Source organism: Diachasma alloeum, unplaced genomic scaffold (genome assembly GCF_001412515.2).
Source record: "Diachasma alloeum isolate Michigan unplaced genomic scaffold, Dall2.0 Dall_scaffold_00653, whole genome shotgun sequence".
NCBI lineage: Eukaryota > Metazoa > Arthropoda > Insecta > Hymenoptera > Braconidae > Diachasma > Diachasma alloeum.
The window spans coordinates 218,349-239,770 of record NW_021680785.1 but is presented as its reverse complement, the minus strand read 5'-3'; the positions used below and the strand labels follow the sequence as shown (position 1 = coordinate 239,770).

Genomic DNA, 21,422 nt, shown 5'->3' with positions numbered 1-21,422 from the left:
CCGAAAAAAATTCTATTTAACTTAATTTATTGCCCTCTTATAAGTTATGATGAGACTCTAATCCTATATAATATACCAAATTTGATATTTCAAGTTTGGCTTAGCCAGCTTTCGATACCTGAAAATCGAAGTTTATCGAAGTTCATTACATTAAACTGGCGATACTAGCACCGACTTTGGGCGATATGGAAGGGGATCACAGGTGACAAGACCTCCGAAATATCTGGCAATCCTGAAAGTCGCCAGCATGACATTCTTCGACCGGCAGCGATATCGTGTGGTTTGTGGTTATACTGTGTCATAATTTATATTTTGTGTTGCTTTTCTATTTATTTTTATATTGTGTGGAAAAGACTCGATTCTCAAGAAAACAGTGAGTAACTATTTATTAATATTCCTGCCTAATTTTCTTCTTTCTCTGTCGAATTTCTCCAGTCTTGGGCCTTTCAACTTTCCACTCCCTGAGATAAGTCGCGAAAACGTTGTTAGTTAATGATAAACTAACTAGTGCCCAATTAATTCTTACTATTGTCGAATAAATTTGTGAACTATGGGATTTCCTTAAGACCTAACAGCCCTTGTTGCAGTGAGATTTACATTAATAACGTCGATCATCGAGATACGCGGTAGCGTATCGGCCAAGGCAAATGTTTGCCTCCGACTGTCCAACACCTCAGGCCGAGCGCTGTTGTGTATCTATATACATAGATCATGCCCATTCAATAAAATAAAAACGAGACAAGCGGCATGGAAAATGCCCTTAGGTACATCATATAAATTGCTCACAAGCTTTTCATTGCCCACTTTTTCAATCAAGTCAATATTAGGAAAGTTACGCGCATAGCACTCAGTACCTATCTTCATTTTCGCATTTCACATTATCTCCGAGCCTTAAGAGTGAGTCTTGAGTTATAAAGTTGGTAGCAGTGTGAACCAGCCACGCGCGTGAAGGAGGGAGAGAGAAAGAGTATGTTATCTCTTCTCCTTATACTCCACTCATTTTAATATCCGCCTCATTTACTTATTGGAAACTTAAAATAAAAATGAAAAATGAGGTGATCTTCAAAGGTATTTTGTTCTTTGCGAGAAAATTTTACCCTGTTTTCAAATAATTAATATTAGGGACATTCCATGTCAATTCAGCCCCACCGGATTTTTTTTTGTCTGGGAAAAATCATTGAGTAGGTGCATTTTGAACTACTACATATAGACAGTAATCATCCAAAATTTCATTGCTCTGCCACTTTTTGTTTCTGAGATAATCATTATGAAACTTGAAATGTTCAAAAAATCATTACTTTTGAATGGAGCATCCGATTTTGATAAATAAAAACAGAAAATTTTCGTTTTTTCTCGTACTTCAAGATAAAAAATATTTCAGAGACGTCAAGAAGCTCCTAGACCGGTTTTTCGAGAATTTTTCACGTTTTCATTTTTTTTTCACTCTAGGGCCGCTCGATATTCGATCGAAATATTTTTTTTTATGATAGAGGATGTCCTTATATGATAGGAGAAAAATACGCCATAATGGAAGAGCGAAGCAAAGCACCGGAATTTTTTTTTTTTTGAAATTTTTGGGTTTTTCAGTTTTTACGGGAGATCCATCGGTTTTTTTAAAAGAAATGAGTCTGTCAATCATTATTCTTCATTCATATATGATGACAAGACTACACCATCATGTAACGGAGAAAGAGTGCGCCGAAACAAAAATTTTTCGTCGAAATTTTTACTGGAAGGGTAGATAGTTGAATTGAACATTATCATCATCGGAAGTTTGCTAAATTATGATCAAACAAATGAGAGGAAGAAACAAATGGAATCAATTAATTGATTTATCATCATCAGTCGGTTCCAAGGCTTTAATTCTAGAAAAAAACCTCAATTTCTCGATTGATTTTTTATCACCATACGATTCTGTGCAGATGGATTGCCGAGCTCCTATCTTATTCTATTCTTGCAATTAGGTAAGGAATTTTCACCTTCATTATATAGAAATGATCTTTATTCTCGGAATTGATATCTTCGGATTTCATAGAATGCCGCGGAGTGATAGATGTGCGAATCCAATGGGGGCTCCTGGTGAGAAGGGACACCTCGGTTATAATTTATGTCCGATTTCCTTGACACTACACGAGAAATTCCCTTTTTTACCATTGTCTGCGAAAATCTGTGGTCAATGCCCAACGAGAGCTCCAACTTATGTCATTCCTCCATCTGTCCCCACGGTTAAACTTAATGCTACNGCCGAAACATGTGACCCAAGTCTGGATGTGATGAACAGTTCTCTGAGATCAGGTCGATCTTCCCATCTTGATGATTCCGGCATATCAATCGATGACGAACCAGACGATGAAACTGAATTCAACAGTTCTTCCATGGATTATGATTCGGAAGGTGGCCAAAGTGACATTGATCCATCTTCATCTAAGCAGTATCGATCTGCGAGAGAAATAGAATTAGAAGAAATGTTGGATGGTTTGAAGCAGAAATTCAAAGATCTGAAAAACTACTGTGAGCGCCTGGAAATCTTGACGGTTCATCCACAGTCGTGGAGTGCGCGGAAAATCGCTTCTGAATTTGGAACTACCAGATACATGGCGTCAAGAGCGAAAAGATTGAGAAAAATTAAAGGAGTGTTTGCTTCACCAATTGCGAAAGCAGGTCATTCACTACCCAGCACAACCATCGAGAAGGTACACAATTTTTACCTAGAGCACAGTCGCGTCATGCCAGGAATGAAAGATAAAATATCCATCAAGATCAATGGAGAGAAGAAAGTAGAGCAAAAGCGAATGATACTCGAAAATCTAAAAGTCCTTCATCGGAAGTACAAACATGCGATTGAAGATTCTAAGGTCGGTTTCAGTAAGTTTGGCGAGCTGAGACCTAAACAATGTTTAGTGGTNTGATGCTAGAGGCAATTAATATGGCGACTCTAACTCAAGATTCCCCCTGTCCACTCAGAGATTACAAAGATTGTCTAGCAAAATTGATGTGTACAAATCCAACTCCGGCCTGTCATCTGGATGAATGTAACGATTGTCCTGGAGTGAAATCATTATTATGTGAACTGAAGAAACTTCCCTCTGATTCTGTTGTGGAAATGATCGAATTTCGCGTATGGCAAAGTACTGACAGGTGTACCTTGCAGACACAGACCCTCCCGATGGATGAATTCATTGATCTTCTAATGGAACGATTGATAGTATTGAAGCCCCATCACTTCATCGCTAAAGAACAATCGGCTTTTGTCAAACACCGAAAAGAGAATTTGGATAATGGAGAAGTACTAGTGTATTGTGATTTTTCGGAAAATTACGCTTTTGTGGCTCAAGATGCTGCTCAATCCTTCCACTACAATAATGACCAGTGTGCAGTTCACCCCGTTGCTTACTACTATCGCGAAAAAAATGAAATCCAACTTCGGAGTTTAGTCGTTTTGTCGGACAGTACGACTGACGATACTGCCGCTGTTTATTTGATACAGAAGATTTTAATACAGCATGTGAAAGAAAACTGTGAAAGCGTGGAGAAAATTATCTATGTCACCGATGGAGCTGCACAACATTACAAGAATCGTTTTCAGATCACGAATCTCTTGCATCACAAGACTGATTTTGGCATAGATCCGGAAGCCCATTATCATGTAACCGCGCACGGTAAAGGAGTTTCTGACGGAGTAGGAGCTGTCTTTAAGAGAGAAGCGAGACGTAAGAGCTTGCAAATCGTTCATGGTGAACCAATCCTCACGCCAGATGCTTTGTTTCGATGGTCAAAAAAGAATTTTGAAGGAATTGATTTTTTTTTTTCACCAAGGCAGAACACGAGAATATCAAAACTGAGTTAAGAGAGAGATTTGATAGTGCCAAAGCTATTCCAGCCATTCAAAAACACCATTGTTTTATTCCGATACCGGGAGAGCAATTGTTAATTAAACGATATTCAGCTTCGGCTAACGAGGAGGTTTTCCCAAAGCAAAAACAAACAACAACAAAACGAAAAACCCGCAGAAGACAGTAATCGTGATGTAAATAATTCATCAGTGGGTATTGGAACTTGTCTTCGAAGAGAGTGGAGAATTTCTCCTTATTGTAAAAATGTAAAAATGTGAAAATATTAAATGTTCTGTTATAGAAGAATAAAAATTGTTTTTTATACATACTTTTTCGTTAGTAGAAAACACAGTGTGTTGTTGAGAAAAGATTTATAGTCGTATCAATAGTCTATTCTCTCTAGCAGAACAGAAAATGTCTATTGACAAACTCTTTTTCCAGTAACAATAATGGAACTCTCCTAAACGACAGACAAACGTAAAAATTTCGAAGAAAAAATTTTTTTGGAGCATTCTTTCTCTCCTACATGACGGCGTACTCTTTTGCCATCATATATGAACAAAGAATAATAGTTGACAGACTGATTTCTTTGAAAAAAACCAATGGACCTCCCCTAAAAACTGAAAAACCCAAAAATTTCGAAAAAAAAAATTTTTTCCGGTGCATTGCTTCGCTCTTCCATTATGGCGTATTTTTCTCATATCATATAAGGACATCCTCTATCATAAAAAAAAATTTTGATCGAATATCGAGCGGCCCTAGAGTGAAAAAAAAATGAATACGCGAAAAATTCTCGAAAAACCGGTCTAGGAGCTTCTTGACGGCTCTGAAGTATTTTTTATCTTGAAGTACGAGAAAAAACGAAAATTTTCTTTTTTTATTCATCAAAATCAGATTCTCCATTCAGAAGTAATGATTTTTTGAAAATTTCAAGTTTCGTAATGATTATCTCAGAAACAAAAAGCGGCAGAGCAATGAAATTTTGCATGATCACTGGCTATATGTAGTAGTTCAAAATGCACCTACTCAATGATTTTTTCCAGACAAAAAAAAATCCGGTGTGGCTGAGTTGACATGGAATGTCCCATTATTAATTAAATTCATGAAACCTAGCGGAACTTGGCGAGAGCTGGAGAAGAGATGGGGCGAGAGTCGTATATTTCCTTGGGAAGAGAGTCAACGCGAGAGTCAGACGAGAGCGGCAGCGAACAAGGGGGAGTCTCGCCATTTGCAGCGGGACGAGAATGGAGTGAGACCCTTCACTGTACTATCGCTTATGTTCTCGCCATTTACAGATAGACGAGAGTGAGGCGAGAACATTTAGTGTATTATCGCCTGTGCTCTCGCCAATTTTACATAGACGAGAGTGGGGCGAGAGTTTTCTCTGTACTATCGCCTCTGCTCTCGCCGTTTAGTGGAAGACGAGAGTGAGACGATAGCCTATACTGGGCGACGAGAGTGAGGCGAAAGAATTTACAGTACTATCGCACATGCTCTCGTCATTTATCAGGAGACGAGAGTGGGGCGATAGCCTTTAGGGTACTATCGCCTCTGCTGTCGCCATTTATTGGAAGACGAGAGTGAGGCGATAGCCTCTAGTGTACTATCGCCTCTGCTCCTGCCATTTATTGGGAGACGAGAGTGGAGCGAGAGCATTGACTGCACTATCGCTTTTGCTCTCGCCGATTTTAGAGAGACGAGAGTGAGGTGAAACCCTTTACTATCGCCTCTTCTCTCGCTATTTATAAAGAGACGATGGTCAGACAAGAGTCTTTACTGTTCTATTGCAAAGGTCACACCTGACCCTCGTGAACCTCAATTTTGACCTTGATCTGTAGAAGTTAGGAATAGAAAATGAAGATGAAGGTAAATAATCCAAGGACAATCTAAATTACCAGTACAATTTCAAGGTCATGGAAGTAAATATTCAAGGGTCATAAGGGTCATAAATTGTCATTAATGTATTTTTGAGGCATTTCTGATCGTGTGAACTAATTGAAATCATGCTCAATCGAAAGAACGGAAAATGTCCGTCGAAAATACATATCAAAAAATGAAAAAAAAAAAAAAATGATCAACTCTGCTGAATCCAAAAATTTCGTCAAAACTCAAGAAACTGAAAAATTGAAGTAGTGAATGTAACAAAAAAAAAATGGAAAAAAAATTTTCAGGTCTTTTGAATGATATGAAAACCATTTGTGAAGCCTCAATAAAATTAACATTTTTTGAAGGTACAAAACCATACCAATATTTGGCGACTTGACTCATATCTAAAAATGGCAGAGTAGAGAAGATAGTACAATGAAGGCTCTCACCTCGTTCTCATCTCTATAGATGGCGAGAGCAGAGACGATAGTAAAGTATAGGCTATCGCCTCACTCTCGTCTCCCACTAAACGGCGAGAGCAGAGGCGATATTACACTAAAGGCTATCGCCCCACTCTCGTCTCCCACTAAACGGCGAGAGCAGAGACGATAGTACAGAGAAGACTCTCGCCTCACTCTCGTCTATCTGAAATTGGCGAGAGCACAGGCGATAGTACACTAAAGGTTCTTGCCCCACTCTCGTCTCCCAATAAATGGCGAGAGCACAAGCGATAGTACAATGAAGGGTCTCGCTCCATTCTCGTCTCGCTCCAAATGGCGAGAGTCGAGCGAGAGTCCCCTTTGTTCGCTGTCGCTCTCGCCTGACTCTTGCGTTGACTCTCTTCCCAAGGAAATATACGAGAGCACCAGCTCTCGCCAATTTCCGCTAGGGAATTACATGTGGGCAAGTATATTTTCGGGGTTTGTAGACAAACACACAATTAATTATTTCTTTGCTTTACAAAACTAAATCAAATCGTCCTAAAAAACAAAAATAATTATTTTTGTAAAAAACACTGCCAAAGAACCGCTTTTCTTGGTATTTCCTGGAAATGAGAAAGACAATTTTCTAGAAAAATTCAGCTTCCATGAAAAACTTATGGAAACTTACAGAAACTCATGAAAATAAACCAAGTCAGGGCTCAATAAAAAATCAGTGAAGATAGAACCAACGTTCTTGGCGCGGAGTTTTTGCAATCACTGCCTAATATGAATCTAATCTTCCATGTTCTCTGACCTACGTCAAGGACGTTGGCTGCATCTTTGGTGATTTTATTGAGCCCCGACTTGGCTTATTTTCATTGGTTTCTGTATTTTTTTATTTCATTTTTTTTTGTGGAAGTTGTGAGGTTGCGCTTGCCTCGATTATGACATTCATGATAATCCGAGCAATTAGACAATGAAATTCAGAGAAAACTATTAGAAAAATCTGGGTTAACAAGAACGTGGTTTATTAAAGAATTTCATCTAGAAAGTTCAATAAAACTTGAAAAATGTTGAGTTCATCCTAGATAGAAGATTTGCTCTGGTGGCGTGGGATTTGAGCAAATTTTCTTCACCCTTGGTTTGCGTTTCAGTGGTTCAAATTCTTCGGTTGGTTTTGGAGGAAGAAGTCTGTTCTCCCTTTTAAAATTCTAGAGCAATATCGAAGAGAAATATCAATCATTTAAATGGTCAGCACATCGTTGGTGCATATCTACACAGAGAGAAAGTTGGATAAAAATTATTTAGAAAATCAGGGCAAATTTCACAGCACGAAAGGTAATCGTGGACCAAAATGTAATTCAATGAAGAAATACCTGTTTGTGGAGGATATTTTACGATTTGTTCGGAGAAAAAACATCTATTGATGCAAAAATTATCCTTATATGAGCAGATCCACGTCAAAACGCAAGGCCAAAAAAGTCGATCTCACGGATTTTCTCGCCGATTTTTTTCCTTAAAGTTGGTCTGTTGAAAATCATCCTTCAGTCGGGCTAAATGTCGAATTTTGCTCGCGCGGAAACCTTCGGGCATCGACGAACACGCACGAGGACGATCGTGCGTGTCGTATCTTTAGTACGCCATCGAACCTCATCGAGTGAAAGTGCCGGAAAATCATCGCAACTATTATCGAACATTATAATCGCAAATCATCTTTCTTCGTTAAGTTGTATACAGTCCACTCGGAAATCATCTATTTATTAAACTTTGTGTTGTGTAATTTTTCAGTGCATAATAGTTTGTTTATTAAAGAAAACTCATCAAATTACCTCCGGCTAATTATCAAACCGTTAACCCGAACCTCACTTTTCCTCCCGACCACCCGGCTCATCAAATCGTAATTGATTTCTAACATGGTCTCAATGTGAACATTAAAAAAAAAGTCACCCAAAAATATTGAAAATTAAGGAAGTGTTATGATTTTTTGAAAATTTTTCGTTTTTTTTATGCATATTTTCAGGTGATGTTTCTTTTCAAGTTTTCAGCAATATCTAATTCGGGTTTGGAGGTATCAAATCCCGGTTGTGCACATGAAATATACATAGAAAAACCTTGAAAATGAGCCGCTATTCGATGTATGCCATTGTTATTTAAGGGTTTTATGCAACAGAACGTGTTTTTTATTCAATCACAATTATGTCAAAAACCTCATTTTTTAAAAATCTGAAATTTTTACCAAAAATCATTAGTAAGATGATGAAAATTTTGGCGGCAATTAAAGTTATTACTTCGCAGTGGTTGACTGCATTTTGATGGGTGAAGTAAGCATGTTGCTGGAAATCTGAGGAAAATGTGACCTAATTTTCCTTAAATCAAGATGTGGGTACTGATTATCTCTTTGTCGATTTTTTTCCTGAAAGTAAATCTTCAGATAAACATTTTGAAAAAAAAAAATCATTCGAAAATATCGATAATTAAGGAAGTTATGATTTAAAAAAAAATTTTTTTTTTAATCAATGAGTTTATAGATGATTTTCGAATTATTGTCGAATTATCTTAGGAATGAGTGGATTTTCAGAAAAATACTGGCGAATAACAAGCTTTCGTTATAATTCTATCTACTACCATTCGATTTTATGATTTTACCAAGAGTCATAAGATGGGAGAGATAGTGGATAAGGAAATTGAGTTTGTTTCTTGCTGAAAATAATGATGACAAATCTCTGAAGTGAATCCTTTTATTATTCTCCTTATTAATAATCAAATTATAAATTTCAAGTGCTGTTCATGAGTTGAAAATTAAGGAATTTACGGGAGATGGCATTTTCGACGCGTTTAGGAATGGTAAATGTGTTGAACCTCGATCTCTTCAGTTACTTCACACAAAGCGAAGCAAAGAAGTCAATCTTTCTGCAATTTTCGTTCTGCACAAATTTATTATCACTTCACTAACTAAAAGAATATTTGTAGTCGATGATTTTTTTTGAAACTGTCAGTCTCGGCAAAAAACACTGAACGTTTAGGCAGGTGCTTCGGAAGAGCCGTGTGCCGCCACATTCAGTTCAATGAGAGGGTACACTAGGGATCTACATAATCAGAGGGTTTTGTGTGGCGAAAAATGACCGGAAAGGAAGACTATTTCTTTCTCTTGGAAGGAAATCACGTAAGTTTATTGATTTAAAAAGAGAAAATCATTTTTAAAAAATCATAAGTCCCGTAATTATATATTTTTTTTTAAAAGTTCATCTGAAGATCTACTTTGAAGAAAAAAATCGACAAAGAGATCCTCAGCACCCATATCTTGATTTAAGGGAAATTAGGTAACATTTTCCTCAGATTTTCAGCAACATGCTTATTTCACCCATCAAAATGCAGTCAACCACTGCGAAGTAATGATTTTAATTACTGCCAAAATTTTCATCATCCTACTGATGATTTTTGGTGAAAATTTCGGATTAAAAAAAAATGAGGTTTTTGAGATAATTGTGATTGAATAAAAAACACGTTTTGTTGCATAAAACCCTTAAATAACAATGGAATACATCGAATGACGGCTCATTTTAAAGGTTTTTCTATGTATATTTCATGTGCAAAACCGTGATTTGATCCTCCAAATCCGAATTCGATATTGCTGAAAACTTGAAAAAAAAAATTCACCGGAAAATATGCATCGAAAAAAACGAAAAATTTTCAAAAAATCATAACTTCCTTAATTTTCAATATTTTTGGGTGATTTTTTTTCAAAATGTTTGCATTGAGGCCAACTTTTAGGAAAAAAATTGGCGAGAAAATCCGTGAGGTCGACTTTTTTGGCCTTGCGTTTTAACGTGGATCTGCTCATATACATTGAGAGAAAAACAGCAGAGTTCTCAAACAAGTCTTACTTGTGCCAAACATGTGAAGCGTCCGCCGAGATTGAAACTTTTTATTGCAAAAATAGATTTAGACTTTTGAAAAAAAATTTATTCTCTGAACAAGCAAGAAATGTAAGTTCTAGCGCTACTTCTTGGTTATTCGATGCTCCTATACGTATTTTGCTCAATTGCTTTATATGAAATGAGGGATAGTAGTTTGTTGTTTCGGGTATTCAATAATCATAGACAAAAAATGAATTTTTAAATAAAATAATAATGACATGACAGCAATCTTGTAACTTATGGACAAAATATTTCTCGATAAATTTCCCTCTATAAAAGATATTTTTATTCTGAAAATGCAGTATGAATGATTCGCCTCTTGAGTCAAATATTTCGTTGTTGTTGAAAGCAGAGCAATTATTCATGTTTGACACTTTCAAATTCGAAGAAAACAATCTTTTTTTTTTGTAATTTTCAACGAACGGTTTTACTGGCTCAAACAAGAGTTGTTGATTTTTCTCTCAGTGTACAATAAAATTTCCCACACCGGTGGGATATTTTTTTATTGCCATCATCTGGAGGTCATGGGGCCAAATGGAAGTGAAATTTTACCGAGTGCGTTCGATAACAAATCATTCTCCGTTACAGAAAACTTATCCGCAATAGCGAGGAATGATTTACGTTCATTGGGATAAGTTTTGATGTAATACAGGGTAAATTTTACAGTTTCGGCGCAAATTACTTTCACGTTCAGTAAATTTTCGCGGACCAACGGAGAAAAATTTACTATTTTTCTCGCACTTTTCCCCCGATGTAGGGTGAAAAAATACTGATAATCGAGTTCGCGTCACGATTACTTGACTTGTTCGGTAATTTTTCTCCAAAATTTTTCTCCGTGCATATTTCAGTTGATTGTGAGGGCAATATTCATTACCTTAATTGCTTTGATGATGGGAAACAGGGGTCTAACGTCTTTTGATTCTTCCAACACTTCCTCCGCATAGGCTAGAACTCTCGCATTTGTCCTTTGTACGGCCTTCTGTACCTCTTGTGAATCGTCATCCATGATGCTCTGCATTTTACGAATGGCCTCTTGCTCCGCCTGAAAATTAATCAGAATTAATCAGGTAATTAATTCTGTGTAATGAGTTACGAGTTGATACTCCGTCCTCCTTTCCTTCAAGTTCGTATTTTCTAATTGGTGTCGCATGAATTTTCTTCGCTGAATTAATTGATGAAGTGTGAAAACTGGATAAAAAAATTACATTTATACCTCCTCGTTTTAAGAAGTGATGAAAAATCAATAAATTACAGCAAATTGCAGAAACGTCTGCATTATTAAGGAGATTCCGTAATTGTGAGGAGTCTCGGAAGACCTTAAAGATTAAAAATTTAGATTATCTGTGATTGGATCATAATTTTAACAAGATAAGGATATCCAAGGATCTTTTATAGTTTGGTATGGACCACACTATAGATTCAACCATTTTCTATAATCAAATTGGTCAATTAAATTGCGTGAGGAAAATTTGAAAAAAATCTCAAATATAATAAATTTGTTGCTCAATCTTTGGCCGCGACTCATGCAAAAACGACCGAAGGGATTTCAATGATATTTCTACTGTTACATAGTTTACGGTCCTCAATCGGCTGTAGGCTATAAGTCATTGCGCTACGGTGCATAGTTTAACTCTCTTACTTGACTAAGCTTTTTCTCACGGTCCCCGTGAGCAGTGATAGGCATATTCATCAATCATAATTTCCGTTAAATTGTGAAGTTGTCAATTTTTAGCATAAATCTTAAAATTTTTAATATTAAATAGACCATCAATTTGTACATTCAAATTTTGAAGTATTCTATTAACCAATAATTTAGGTAGGTAGATTGACGATTATTTGCATAATCGAAAATCAAGTACCTAAATTTAGAATTAGCTTGTTAAGTAAAAATTACATTTCAATATTATCAAATATTTTATTCACCATCAATCGAAAAAATTTAGTTATTAAATTTTATAATATTTCAAATTTGTTAAATATAGTTAAACTTTGAACAATAGAAGGAGATAATCCTTCTTGATATTGTCAAAATCTAATATTATTGGCCATCCTTGCCCGTGAGAAAACAAGTAGAAACAATAATCAGGTTAGAGGTTTAATATGCACCCTAGAAATTTCGAGAAAATTCTAGAGTTTTCTGCAAAATTCTAGAATATTCTCGAAAATATTTTTGCAATTTTCGAGAATATTTGTGAGATTTACACAAAATTTGAGGATATTCTTGGGTTTCATAGAAAGTTCGAGAAAATCCTTTGGGTTTACAGAAAATTCCAGGAAATTCCCGGGTCTTTTAAACAATTTGAAAAAATTCTATTTTCGAAAAAATTTGAGAAAACACGTATGAAAAAATCCTATGGAGAATTCGAACATGTCCTATAGGATTTTTCTGGTGGGATTTCCTATAGGATATTCTATAAGATTTCCTATAGAATTCACTATAGGGTTTTCTATAAAAGTAACACACAAAATTGAGACTCGAAACCAATCGGTCACAAGGATCAGGATTAGGGTCATAAATTTGATAGGAAATTCTATACGGAATTCTATAGGAAATCCTATAGGAACTCCTGTGGAAAATTCGATAGGAAATCCTATCAGAAAAATCTTATAGGAAATGTTCGAATTCTCCATAGGATTTTTTCATACGTGATTTCTTTGGTTTCACAGAAAATTCTAAGGAACTTGTGAATTTTCTAGAAAATTCTCTGATTTTTTCGAAAATTCCAGGGAATTCTTAGATCTTCTAGCAAATTCGAAGGAATTCTCGGGTTTTTAAAACAATTGTTTTGTTCCAATTGAGCAATTTAATTTCAAATTCGGATTGACTGGCTATGTAGCCCGGGTTCTCTCGGGTAGAATAAGAGAAAATTGAATACCCAGATTATTGAGAATTTCTGCAATTAAAAAAAAACACCTCGATGTTTTCGACTTTTCAGGAACATGCGAGAACTCAAGAAAATTTGAGGTTTTTCCCAAGAAATTGAAAAATATCTCGATTGTTTACAGAAAAGTCGAAAACATTGAGATGTTTTCTTTAACTTGCCGGAATTCTCAAAAATCCTGGTATTTAATTTTCTCTCATTCTGCCCGGCCACACAGCTAGTCATGAATATTCAGCATCATTCCAATTACATTTTGCACAGAATTATTTTTTTAAACATTCATTATTTATGCATAAATAATTGACATTGTTTAAATTTTTAAAAACCTTATTTTTTTGGCATGAAGTCGATTTCCGATAAAATTCTGAATATGAATAAATTCATTATAATTTCGAACAAACGATTTTTAAGGTGGAAAATTAATTGTTTATGAATGATTTCTAGAAAATGCTCATAATTTTCAAAAATTGCAATTTTTCAATTGTTTCATCATTAAATTTGCAAATATCAGACGTCACAACGGATTAGTTTTTTAAAAACATCGTAAGAACCGTTTTCTCATAAGATAGAAAAATCGAGTTTGGGGGACCCATAACTCCCGTTTGGCCTATGCCTCACTTTAATTAGATTTTTTAGCTAATTAGATTTTTTTTTAATAGCTGGGGACTATTATAAAGATTATCTATGAAAAACATGGGGACAATCTTAAGAAAAATGTGTTTTGTAGGGATATGCCTTAAGGCATTTCATTTCCGAGATATGGATGGCCGAAAATTGAAAAATCAAATTTTTCGATTGTCAGTGGTATACCTCAAATATGAATTTCTACCATTATTCTTTGATTTATTCAACATCAGCCCTAGTGGAAATTCGGTCAAATAATGACATACAATTTTAATTTTGAGAATATTTCTGCACCAAAATTTGACAAAATTTAACATTCTCTATGAAAATTTTAAAGAATCTGTCGACCCGATTTCGACGGAGAGATGATCTCAATTTTGGTGTCTTCAGCAATTCGTTAAAATTCTTATAAGTATAAAGTACTGAAGAAACCTTTCAAGGAAATCAATCGTGTTCGATAAAAAAAATAAAAAAATTTCTTTCTTTCCCGTTACTAGTAGAGACAAATATATTAATCATGTAATGACATTAATTTACTCTTTTCGTCCAAAATTCGTACGTGATCAGCGATAAAATTCCAAAACCGTCTGTACAAAATTCCATGATGAATAGAATAATAGAGAAAAATAGAAATAAAAATATGAGGCTCTCGATGAACAGCCATTATTTCACGAAAAGTAGAAATACCTAATTGACCGTACCATTTGCTTCTTCAGAAATTCACCTATTTCCTTCTTCCTCCTCTCCTCTTCTTTCGCTGCTTTCAACTGCATTTGCTTATTGTACTCATCTCTCTTATATCTCTGATGAGTTTCCCAATCAATCAGACTTTTTTCCTCTTGCTCTCGCTTCAGTTTCAGGATTGCAGCTTCAGCTTCATATCTCTTGATATCCGCTCGCATTTTCTCTTGAAATTGACGCTTTGCTTGTGCTTTCTCCGCTTCCAACTTGTCTTTCTCAGCCACTGCTCGCCGAATTCGTTCTTTCTCTTCCGTTTCGTCTGATTCGAAGGCGGTGGCACATTTCTTCGCTGAAAATCATGAACGTTGAAACTGCCCGACGTGGTTACTCGCAGCGCGGCGCTGCGCCGTAATATAATTCTGAGCGCGCCTTTGCCACGATTCATTCGGAGAGTGGAATTGCTTGGAGGTCTTTTCAATCTTCTAATCTCCCGGTAGCCAAAAGTGTGGCAACGCCGTGTAAAATATTTCTGTAATACGATCCGTCGCGTTCCGGCACGGCACCGTATTTTTTATTTCCAGGTAAAATAAAAGTTAATTTTCTATAATTAGGGGCTTCGACCGTAGTTAGAAATTACAGAATATGCTTTTAGATAAAATTCCCGAGTAGAAATTTCGTCAGGCAGAGAAGGCCCTGCTCCGGTATCGATATGGTATATCTGATTACGGCATGCCAGATAAGGGCCTGAAGGGGACCATTGCATGTTCACCTTCCCAATAAATTCCAAACTTTAAGCAGGCATGCCTGATCAAGCCCCAGTCAGGGCCTTTTGAGCGTACCGTGATAGAGAAAAATTAAAGTCACATCAGGCATGTCTGATGAGGGAAATTCCGGGGTTTTTTTCAGCCTGTTTTGATTGAACACGGGTGTTGTTAAGTATATCGGATACGGCCAACTCGATCCGGCCATGATCAGGACCAGGTAAGGTATGCCGGGAATCCTTAACTTTGAAAATTCTATAAGTTCAATACGGCGAACCCGATCCGGCAATGATCAGGTCTGGGTAAGACATGTCGTACGGGACTTAGGAAAATTTTCACCAAAGAGTCGGGGTGGAAATGGTAAAGGGGGACGGATCGCAGGGGAGGGGAGATGATGATCAGGAAAATTATACTAATTGATATTATTCTAGATTAATTCAATACTACAATTTTATTGTGAGTATTATTGATATACTCAAAACAAACGATCATTTTTAAGAATGATATGGTGGTCGAGTGGATAGGGTATAGAACTACTACCCGGCGGGTCCCGAGTTGAAATCTTACTCTGGGTGATTTTTTTTCTTTTTTTTTCGACCCGCCTATTCTGGGACTTTATTTATTTATTTATTATTCATTTTTGGCCCAATTTAATTATTCATTTAGCAATTTATTAATTTGTAGCAAAGTCTATGCCAGGTAAGGGCGAAACCAGGCCGCCTGTCACGGCCCTTATCAGATCCTGATCATGCTTTGCGTTACATTTCCTATCAGGCCCTGATGTGGTAACCGTAACAGGACCGAATCTTTTCTACGGCACAGCGGACCAGGGCCTGACCAGCCAAGTACTAAAATTTCTACTCGAGTCAGTGAGGCATACAAATTTTTTGATAGTTTTAATGAGTTGTTTCGGAAGTTATACAAGAAAAGAAGAATTTTATCGGCGCGGTACCGTGGATGCGAGTAACGAGGAGTTAACTTCTATATTATCAATATTTTCTTTCAATTGTTAATCACTGAAATTGCTAAAGCAATTGTGTTCTCGTGCCCTTTTTTCACAAAAAATGGAGCTTTCCTCAGTTCTTCAAATTGTCCTAGAGATTCTCAAAGGGAAATTTCGGAATGTTATTATGGCACCAATTTCATAAGTTGTGAAATGCTCAAAAAGCATTGCATAAAATTTAATTGATCATCTAATCATTTGCCTTCTCTTCCTTATTCTTATTTTTCAAATTGAATTTTATGAAGAAACAAAAAAATTCGCCTACGGGGAGGGTGGTGGTGGTGGATTTTGTGACGTAATATAGACTAAGGGGAGGGAGCAGAGGGTCTAAAGAGTCCAAAAAACGTGTGACATTATATTTGCATGGCCCCAATTCCGAAGTTCGCTGAAAAACTTGAGGAAAATTTAGAATTTCTGAAAAAATTGGCGAGTTTTATCCAAACATTCCACGAAAAAAACTAAAGGGAAGGAATTGCCGAGGTAATGCCAGAAACGACAGCTAGTAATATATAATTTTATGAAAGAAATATTGATTACCTAGCATCTCAGAGCGTTTTATCTTATTGTCCTGTTCTTCTTTTAACTTCCTTTTCGTTATTTCCGTTAGATGTTCCCTTGTACTTCTGTACGCTTCAATAGAACGGTTCTGAATGTCCTCTTCCTCTTTCATTTTTTCTTCCATACGTTTTTTTTCCTCCAATTGATCCAAAAACATCTTCTTCAAATATTCCTTTTTCTTCCGTATCTGAAATGGAAACTCAATGTCGTGAGAATCAGCAGATTGCAAATTAGTAGTCGTGAAAGAATAATGTTACCTGCTCTTTTTCACAGTCTTCAATCATCTTTGCTTCTTTCTGCATATTTTCCAAGTCTTGTTGATCTGCTTTTGCATCGTATAAATTCAATTTCTTCAAATTATTACTCGTATCCTCGATTCTATAATTTATTCAAAATTGACGAAAAAATTCAGTAGTAATATGAATAAGGGTAGTGACCAGTCTCTTTTTCATATTGTGAAAAATATTCAGTTATTTTCTCGGTTATTTTTGGTATACGTGTTTCTTTAACACTGATATTAAGGTGAAAAATTAAGTTTTTGATCCATGTGTTCAATGAGAATGGATTGAAGGAAAAGAAAAGAATTTGTCGATTTATTACGTACTGTTTCTTCAATTCAACCGCATAATTTTGAGTTCTCTTTAATCGTTCTTGCGCCTTTAGCTTCTCTTTTCTGAAAAAATCCTCGGTATCTTTTTTCAATGATTCAGCATAAATGTTGTCAGTTTCTAGTTCAATACCCTCTAGCTTCTTTCTGAATGCCAATTGAGCATGCAATTCTCTGTAAGTCTGATATGGAATAATTAAATTCAAATTAGATTCAAATTGTGGTCCATTGCACTGACCTCAGCGGTAAAGAGGGCACTGTTGATAACCCTGCACTGAGGCTTCTTGTAAAAAAGTAATTTTCGCGCTTCCTTAACTATTTCAGCTCGCTCTGCAGCATTTTTGGCTGCCATATCCTTCCCAAATTTTATTCTTGCTAACTCAGCTTTTTTTTTTTTGGAGAGAAGCTGCTCACGACCTTTTCTTTGAACGTTCTGAGAAAATATGATTTTGTGAAATCAAATAAAGGAATTCGCGGAAAATTCCTAACTTTATTTTTTTTTCTGTTTCAATAGAATCTGAAGTTTTTTTAGATGACAATATTGTTTTCGTCATGAACAATTCAGTATAGGGAAATTGCGAAAAAATCTCAAATTCATTATTCTCTCAATTTATCACAGAGAGGAGAATAATTCGTCATTTTTTCTTCTGAAGAAATGATGGGATTAAATTACAATTTTTACATACAATTTTTTCTAATAACCAAAAAATAGGATTTGGTTGAGAAGTTATTGGTTCGATCTGTAATGGGTGACATCTACTTCAATCAAGCCTGATCAGTCGCACTCTAGTCTTTAATTTTTTTTGGATGTAAATACTAAAAAAAAAATCAGGCCCGGTCGCGCGCTTCGCGCATAACCTGTAGGAGTTGGTGGAATTGGGTATGATCCATTACGGGTCGCACCAATAACTTCCCGACCATTTGTTTTTTCTTTCATTAATTTTTTTATTATGTATTTATTCAATCTTTTTCTCACATTTCTCCGAGGAAATACCCATAGAAGAAAAGTTTCTTCGCAAATTTAATAAACGCTGGGGTCATGCCACAGTAAATGCAGCACACGCTATACGCAACGCTAGTCAATGTCAGAAATATTTGGAAAAGAGTTGGATAATTATTGCATGCGGTTAGCGTTGCATCCATTGTGGCATTACCCTTAGGGTGATTTCGCAAAGAACGCATTTGTAATTTTAGTTAACTCATACTTCAATCAAGTTTGAGTTAAACCCACTTTACTTGACCCACTTCAAAATTTTGCAACTTCAAAGTTAACCCACTCTAAAATTTTCCAACTTTCCCTTTTTTTTAATTGCAAAAATCGACAGTTTTATTTAAATAAATCAACAACCACCGAGGCGATTTCGCTCAAAATCCAATGAGAATCAAGTTATGTGAAGACGCATCGATTACACAAAATTGATTCAAATCCCATCGTTACCTTAGTTAAAATGGTCGAATTTCTATGAAATTAACGCTTCTTGGCATTTTTTTACAAGTTTTATGCGGATAAATAAAAAACCGCTGAGTCAATTGTTTTCATAAAAAATGAGAATGTCCTCACTTCAAAATTTTTCAATTCTGAAAGCAACCCACTCAAAATTTCCCAATTATCCAATCAAAAGTTAAATCCACTTGAAAATTTTTGTCCACTTCAAAGTTGAACCCACTTCAAAATTTTCTCAACTCCAAAGTTTATCTACTTGAAAAGTTTTCTACTTCGAAGTTGACTTACTCCAAGATTCCCCAACCTTTTCTCCAATTTTCCCTTTTTTTCAAATTGCAAAATTCGAAAGTTTTATTGAAATAACTAAAAAACCACTGAGGAGACTTCGCTCAAAATCCAATTACACTCAAGATATATGATGACGCAGCGATTACACGAAATTGATTCAAATTCCATCGTTATTTCAGATGAAATCGTCGAATTTCAGTAAAAGTAACGTTGTTTGACATTTTCTCATATGTTTTATGCAGATAACTGGAAAACCGCTGAGGCAATCATTTCCATAATCTAATCAGTTCTAAGTTACATGAAGACGCATCGATCAAAAAAAAAAGTTGAATCGGTTCGTTCGTTCCGGAGAAATCGTTGGACAAAATTTCACTCACATACGGCGCTACGCACGCACGCACGCACACATACACACACACACACACACACACACACACGCACACCCCTCCTAGGAAGAAGGAGACCGATGGAGCTTCCCAGCTACGATCAGCCATTGCTGACCTGCTCGGCCAAGAGGCCGACGTGCTAAGCAAAGAGCCCCGGGAAGATATCGAAATCAAGGACATTGACGAGGATACATCCAAAGAGGAAGTCCTTGAGGCCCTACAGAGAGCTGTAGGTGAGGAACACCAAATGGGTTCCGAGACCATCCAATCTATACGCAAAGCATACGGTGGAACTCAAACTGCCTGTTTGACCCTCACGTCAGCTGCGGTGAAAAAGATCCTGGGAGAGGGCGACCACGGGAAGATTAAGATCGGCTGGGTAAACTGCCGCATACGTAGAGTACAGAGGCCGGTCAAGTGTTTCAAGTGCTGGCACTACGGATATCTCGCCAGCAAGTGTAGGAGCGCAGTGGATCGGTCGAAGCTCTGCGCAAGATGTGCAGGAGATGGCCACAAGGCCAAGGAGTGTCAGAAGGATCCCCGGTGCGCTCTATGCGCTGAAGATGGGAAAACGGAGAATTGTGCCCATATCGCTGGCAGCAGCAGATGCCCAGCTTACACAGTGGCACTCCAGAAGCTCACCAGGAAAAGGCGCTAGAGTAAGGAAGGGCCACAGGGTGTTGCAGCTCAACCTCAACCACTGTGGGGACGCACATGACTTGCTTATGCAAACGGTGCGAGAGCTGAAGATTGATATGGCTATGATTTCGGAGCCGTACCGACACCTCGGCACCCAATCCTGGGTTACTGATGCCAATGGCGGGGCAGTAATCTGGGCTTGTGGGAACAGGCCTTTTCAAGACACCGGAAGCAGGAACGGCTACGTGAAGGCGAAGATCGATGGAATTCACGTCTACAGCTGTTATGCCCCACCGAGTCTCAGCATCGATGAGTTCACAGACTTCCTGGCCAGGCTGACTGTGGATGCCAAGCAACACTTTCCCGTGGTGATAGCTGGTGACTTCAATGCCTGGGCAGTTGACTGGGGTAGTAAGGTGACAAACGCTAAGGGTCAAGCTGTTCTGGAAGCCATGTCCGCTTTGGACGTGATCTTGCTGAACAGAGGAGATGAACCAACCTTCATGCGGGGAGAGGCGAGCTCAATTGTGGATCTTACCTTCGTGAGTGGTGCTCTCGCTAAGAGAAACTACTCATGGAGAGTAGCTGATATATATACGGCTAGTGACCACCGAGCCATACTTTGGGAGTTATGTTCCAACCAGAAGGTCGCATCAGCAGCCAAGAAGACCAGCAGCGTTGGCTGGAGAGTGAGCACTTTCGACCCAGGCTCATTTGCGGTGGCGTTAGATGACCATCCAATCGCTGGTACAGATGCGACTTCGAAGGCGCAGAGCATCAGGAGGAAGGTGAGTAAAGCCTGCGACGCCACAATGACGAGAAAGCGGACCACGAATCGACATCCACCAGTGTATTGGTGGAATGAGACCATCGCTGTGCTACGGAAGGAGTGCAACGCAGCCAGGAGGTCATCTCAGCGTGGTAGGAAAAGTCCCAACTTCATGGAGTTGGAGATGAAGTACAAGAAGGCACGGCGAAAGCTCAGCAAAGCCATCAAGCATAGTAAGAGGCAATACTGGAGCGAGCTCTTTAGCGAGGTGGAGACCGACTCATGGGGGAGGCCCTACAGGGTGGTGATGACACGACTCAAGAGTCAATCAATGCCATCACCATCGTGTCCGGTGCTCCTGAACAGAATTGTGGAGACGCTGTTCCCAAGTCAACCGGAATTTCGCCGCAACTCTGAACAATGGGAAGGAGAAATTGTCCCGGAGATCACCAGGGAAGAGCTGATGGAGGCCTGCAAAAGAGTGGGAAACTCCAAAGCTCCAGGGCTGGAGGGAATCCCGAACATCGCGTTGAAGCTGGCCATTAACACGATGCCAGAGCAGTTCCTGGATGTTTACAACGAGTGCCTCAGAGAGGGCATCTTTCCTGCCGTGTGGAAGCAGCAGAGGTTGGTACTGCTCCCAAAAGGGAATAAACCACCGGACGAACCTTCATGTTACCGCCCCCTCTGCATGCTCGATACTGCTGGCAAGATTCTCGAGCGTATCATCCACCAGAGGATA

General features: G+C 37.7%; 1 protein-coding gene across 1 annotated transcript; it reads right to left on the bottom strand.

Moving 5' to 3' along the window:
* Window positions 1-7,200: 7,200 nt before the first annotated feature.
* Window positions 7,201-14,477, bottom strand: LOC107043988 (vicilin-like seed storage protein At2g18540). Its single transcript, XM_015265718.1, has 3 exons — window positions 14,246-14,477; window positions 10,913-11,080; window positions 7,201-7,332 (listed from the first exon to the last, which is right to left on the bottom strand). Exons 1-3 carry the CDS (start codon window positions 14,444-14,446, stop codon window positions 7,201-7,203), a joined length of 501 nt encoding a protein of 166 aa, XP_015121204.1. The 5' UTR covers window positions 14,447-14,477.
* Window positions 14,478-21,422: the final 6,945 nt, after the last annotated feature.